The sequence below is a fragment of the Nematolebias whitei genome, chromosome 8 (genome assembly GCF_014905685.2).
Source record: "Nematolebias whitei isolate Nwh7 chromosome 8, NemWhi1, whole genome shotgun sequence".
Taxonomy (NCBI): domain Eukaryota; kingdom Metazoa; phylum Chordata; class Actinopteri; order Cyprinodontiformes; family Rivulidae; genus Nematolebias; species Nematolebias whitei.
Window position 1 is genome coordinate 16,376,171 of NC_056505.1, and position 6,031 is coordinate 16,382,201.

At 40.7% G+C, this 6,031-nt stretch overlaps 1 protein-coding gene across 1 annotated transcript in view; it reads right to left on the reverse strand.

Annotated features, from left to right (window-relative positions):
- Positions 1-2,781, reverse strand: part of mapk4 (mitogen-activated protein kinase 4) — an 11,776-nt gene extending 8,995 nt beyond the window's left edge. Inside the window, exons 1-2 of the mRNA XM_037680350.1 lie at positions 2,415-2,781; positions 1,390-1,565 (exon numbers count right to left, since the gene is read on the reverse strand). Coding sequence (XP_037536278.1) covers positions 1,390-1,565; positions 2,415-2,781 — 543 coding nt within the window. The remainder of the gene's footprint in view (positions 1-1,389; positions 1,566-2,414) is intronic.
- Between the last annotated feature and the right edge of the window lie 3,250 nt (positions 2,782-6,031).

Consider the following 6,031-nt stretch of genomic DNA (forward strand, 5'->3'; position numbering starts at 1 on the left):
CATACATACATACATACATACATACATACATACATACATACATACATCCAGTGATGAATGGATGAAGACATTGCGAGAAACAGAAGTAAACCTGTTTTTCTCCTACACACACAAACCTGAATCTCTTATTGTTTCTCTGCCTTTGATCTTTTTTCAATTTATTTCACTTTGCATTTGTCTTGCCTTCTTGTGCTTTTGCACTTTTCACCTCTCCTTTTTCCTCACTCCTCCATGGTTACGTACCTCTCACCCTTGCTGCTAATCTGGTCTTTATATTTTACTTCTCTTGAACTCCTCCACCCCCATTCATCTTTCTCACCCTCCCAGCGCACCCCTGTGTCTGCACCCAGCTGACTCCTCGGCCTTTGCTCCAAGCTGACAAAGATTGCCTTTCAGATTGCTCTCCTTCACATGCACAAACCCCAACAAAATCTCACAAAGACACAAACATGCCCACATATCCAGCTCTCCTAGTGTTACAGTACTGCTGTGGGACCTTTGGACATAATAAAGCAGAAGAGTGTCGTAGTAAACAGTCACGTTAATCTTTCAGAGGCCTCTGTGAACAGCCTGATCATAGAGTTTGAGTAGTGCAAAATCTGGCACTGCGTAGGAAGATATTGGCAGAGTTTGTGCTGAAGAGGAAATCTTTGTGAAATAAATAGATACATGTATAATAATGTGTCACCAGAAATCAAATAATAATAATAATAAAAATAATAATAATATTAATAAATCTTTGTCTCAGCTGCAGTTGTTAGCTGTAGAAAGAGACTTTTACATTCAGTTTGGTTTCCTAGTGTATGCACAGTTTATATGCAGAATCAGACAAGTAACGATGGAGATTTAACAAATTTAAGATGATCATATGTGTACAACCCAGTTACTTTTTATAAGATGTTGCTTTTGCATCAGTATCCACTGGGTTAGGAGCTCATATCAGACTGTCTAATAATCACACAGATCCACAGTGTGAAAAGCTCCCATTAAACTCCTGACAATAACTCTGTTGAAACAGAAGATGACATGAGATATTACAGAAACCTCTTCATATTCACCCATGGACTGCAGAAGAGAACACAGTGCATCAAAGCTGTGAAAAATTGTAATGTTTGTTGACATGACTTCCTAAAGAATCCTTCCCTTTTGTATATAAATGTAAACAAAAAAATAAATCAGTTTTAAAACCCAATAAATTCAGTGTAGATTTGACTAGAATGATTTAAACTGTAATGCTAATTTGACTCAATTGACATTTTATAACACTTTCAAAGAGTTTTCTGATCTCCAGTCAAAATAAAAACTTGGGCTGGATGTGCATGACAAAATTTAGACCAACAATTAAATCTCATCACAGTGCATGAAGATCTTTGTGTGTCTCCAACTCACCTTGTGGGAATAATGGGGGTCGACTATTCTGGCCAGCCCAAAGTCACCGATCTTGAGCAGGAGTTGGTCTGTGTTGATGAAAATGTTGGCAGGCTTCAGGTCTCGGTGCAGGACGTTGGCTGAGTGGATGAACTTTAGCCCCCTCAGCAGCTGGTAGAACAGCAGGGTGGCATGACCTGTTTATGGATGGGAAATCAGTTTCACAATAATTTATACCTCACTCATGTTCTAAGTCTGACGATGACCTTTGTGACCGTGTTGTCAGAAAAACCAAGCAGCTTATTGAAAAAAGTTAAATATTCTTTTACGTCTTTTACATTTAATTCAGATTTGCAGAAACAGAAAATTATAGACTGACATAAAACTAAACCTGCAATCAAACACACTGAGACTGAATCAGCCAAATAAAAGTTTACAGAAATGTAAACATTTCCCATCTTAAATTACGATAATACTCAGGCATGAGGGTTCTTAGTGGGTTAATTAGGTCACTATAGCAGGGAACAAATGCACAACTCCAGGTGAGCTACCCATACGGGCGCTATGACTGCTAATTTAAAATGCATGAATGGACTTGAAATAGGAAACACAAAGTGGGTCGTGACTAATATCTGATATCGCATTAAATCCACACTGTCAGTTAATATTGGCATATATCAAATATGAATGGAAAATCCTCTACGGGACAATTTTCTGGACATTTTTTTCTACTCACACCGGCCGTAGAAAAAGTTGCAGAAAATCCTTGGAAACAAAAAATATTTTTTTATTTTTTGTGTTGTTTAATGTACAATAAGTTATAATATATAAATTAAGCACCACTACACTATTAAATATGGTTTGAAAATAAACACTGAGGTAAAAGTGCAAGCTAAACTTGAGTCTTTTTGTATAAAGTTGTACACAATCAGTGTTTCTTTAGTCACAGGTGTTACTTTTTCCATGGATATTAGACATCAAAGGTTTTACTTCTAACTTTTCTTTGAGAATGGGCAGTTTATTTAAAGACCAGTTTGTGCACTTACATGTGGGTAGAGGTCCTTGGTCCAGCAGCTGAGCCAGATCAGTCTCCATGCGCTCCTGAATGATGTACAGGGCAGTGAGCTGAGATGGGTCTCTGGGTAATGGTTGTCCGTACGGAGCTAAGACCTCATGAACCCACACTACGTTCTCATGGTGCAGTCTTTGGGTGATTTTTACTTCCCGCAGGGCGTGCTTCATCGTAACCGGATCACGCATCACCAGCTTTTTAATGGCCACTCGCTGTCCAGTGCGCTGGTCAACAGCTGACAAAACCAGGCCGGTGACTCCTGTACCGAGAGGTCGAGGGTCAACAAAGTGACCGCCGAGTTCAAAGCCATGGAAAAAGAGAGGGGTGTTTCGGCTGGCCATGGCAGCTCAGGCTGCAGGTTTGACTATCGGATGAGTGACTCCAGATGATGGATTTAATATATATTAAATATATTTTGTGTATATAATGTTACATTTTGCTGGTGTGCAGTGGCCTGAGTTTCCTTTGGGGAGCTGCTGTATGATTATTTTCTCTTTCTTGTTGATAAAGCTCAAATTACTACAACTTTTTTTGAATGCTGGGAAAAATAGGTGCCCTCAAACACTGAAATGGGTTTGGAGCACTTAATATGACATGTTCTGAATATGCAAGCATATTTTTTTTCTAAACAATGTTATTTCCCTTACGGCTTTGTTTTTTTTTGTGCATAACTGTTGTAAACCCACTTGGGGCAATTCTTCTCCAGTAGAACATCTTTTGCTTATATTACCATGGCAAAGACACTAGATCTAAAATGTTATTTTGTTTTTTTAATGATGTGCTTGGAATTTATTTGAGCCAAAAATGGAACATCTGAACTGAAAGATGGGATTTGTCAGTCATTCTGTGGTGTCATGTTTAAACATGTTAGACATCCACAGCAAAAGGTTTAAAAATAGCACGCTGTCTCCAACATCTTCTGATACTTCGTGTTTTTCTGTGCAGATATTCCAGATGTCAATAAATAATGTAAACCATGGCAGTGTTATTCATTATTGCAAAACAAAAAAGGCAAATTATGCCCCTAAGTGTTGAGGTATCATGGCACCCCAGTGAGACGCCGCACTCCAAACTATTTCTGAAGTGTTTTGTTTGGAGCAGTCAAAGCTTCTGACTGTGAGGCTGGAGGGAGAAGGATGGGTCCTGATGTGTAAATTCAATGAGCCTCTGTTGGCTCCTCCTCTTCTTCCATGATACCGGAGAGGGTCAGTCAGTCAGGCGACTTCATTCAGATCAACAGTCACAGTTGGATGGAGGCTAAATCCTGGAGCTGTGGTGTCCCCTTGTGCTTGCATGTGGCCACGTGTGCATTGTGTTTAATCCCTCAGTAATCTTCTTCCTGTTGCCTTCTCGTGAACGTAGGTTTTCAACATCATGGCTGTTGCCACTCTGACAACATACTGCCTTTAGCTGCAGCCCTCAACTCATCTGCTGCTGCTGGGGAGAGAAAAATGTTCAAAAAAAGAATAAATGAGTAAGAGATGAAGTTAAACTGCAAGAGGGCTTGTTGCAGATGAGTTGCTGTTGCATAACACTGAAAGGCATTGTAATCTAATCTACACAAGCAACACCGTGTGCTCAAAGTGATGCCTTCAAGGTGGCCATTGCATACTGTGAAATCAAGCACTAAAAAGGCTATCATAAACTATGGTGCTGTATCCAGATGTATAAACAAATGATACAGTTTGAAAGAGTTTCCTCCTGTAGTTTTCAAGTTTTTTTATGAAAAATTCAGAAATGCAAGCACTTAGAGTAAACAAAGCACCATTATCTGCATATTTTACTCAACAAATTTGAGCATTAATACATAACAGTGCATCAACATTGTCAGGCTTTTCAATAGCTCTTCCATGGACGTCATCGTTATTGATCTGTATTGAGTCAGGCTGTTTCCATTGGTGAACAAAGTTCGCTTATAAATTTAGAATTTAAAGACATATCAAGTTCAAGTTCATGAATTTTTATGAAGCCCAGGCTGCAATTTGATTCACAGTGAGTAGGCACACAAAGCATCCGTAGACAAGACACTGAGACATTAAAATAATACATGAAATCATCACTGATTGTTGTGAAGCCTGATTGCTACAGAGATGAATGAGGTATTTTTTAGTTTGTTTGTCCTCCAGCAGAGTCTGCGTCCACATGGAAGCAACCTGACCTCACCATGGAGCGGGTCATCAGGATCTGCCAGAATAGCATATCAGAACATCATCAATATGATTAAAAAAAAAGGTGTATTTTGGTTCTTACTTTGATTTTTTTTTTCAAGTATTTGTGACTTTACAAAGAGTATATTTAAGATCTTTATATGAAGTTGAGTTTCAGAGTCATTTAGACTTGATGGAAGAGATTGTTCCAGATCTAGCTGAGGTTTTTCGTTTTTAGTTCCGCCTCTGTGAAGGTCATAAATAAATGCATTGACTTTCCTGTTACCCCTCATTTCCTGAACTGTACGAACCTGAAGAACCCATCAATCCATAAAACAAATCTCTCTGCTGGAAAGCCCCAGAGGGCAACTCTCCCACTCCCTGCCTTCCTCAATTCTCTCTCTTTTAAGTGTGTGTTTGCTTGTGTTGAGGTGAGGGGAGGGCGAGGTCACATCCAGTCACTGGACAATAGCAGCTCTCTCAGAATCCTCTCATGCTGAGCTCAGTCAGGCTGCAGGAGTGTAAGGTGAGAAGTGAGGAGATGGAGCGTTGACGGTGGTGCTGGGTGGGAGGTGTGGCGCTGGGGTAACTGTATAAATAATGCATCACCACTTGCAGTTGGTGCTCTCTTTTATTTCTTCAGGTTATGCAACTGTGAAAATATATTCTGAGCAGGGATGTTTTGCAGCTTCTGGAAGCAGACGAAAAGTGCCTTTAAACACCAAAGGGGTGAAAATACAACCTAAAATGCTTTTAGTTTTTGTTCATGAGGGGGAAATTAAACTCCGGGCTTGGTCTGAGCCAGTAGGAGGGTTCATAATGATAAATATGGTCAAGCAAAAGGACATGTGTGCTTTCTATTGTTGTTTTCTTCTGCGTTTACTTCCTAAGAAGCGTTACTTTAACTGAGAAGTGATGTATCCTCTCTGAACCCTGGCTCCATGCAGCTGCCTTTGTGTCCACAATGTAACGCCCTCTGACAGAACAAAACACTCAAACTGTGGACAAGAACGCATAGAGCCCTAATTCTAAGAAAGAAACAAAAAAAGTGAACCAATCACGAACTGACCTACAAAAAAAAAAAGCCCATGAAAATCTTATGTGTGTTCAGTAAGATGCAAAAGATAAAACATAACAGTCTAAGACAGCAACCATCAGTGGAGGTACTCACAGCCGCAGCCTCAGCAGCACAAAGATCCGGAGGAAGATGTGACACATACGGAGACTCGGAGAAAGTGAAACGTCAGCGGGTCTCTCTCCCTGTCCCTGGTGGTTCTGAGAGGTCCGAATGATCCAGGAGGGAACCGAGTGCTCGTGGGGCTGGCACCGGGAGGGGGGTGGGGGACCGATCCGCGGAGATAAAGCAGAGGCGGCTGGAGAGCCGGTTACTGAGGGAGGCTGCGCTCTGTCAGCTTCAGACTGTTCAGAGGACGGATCCGGGGGG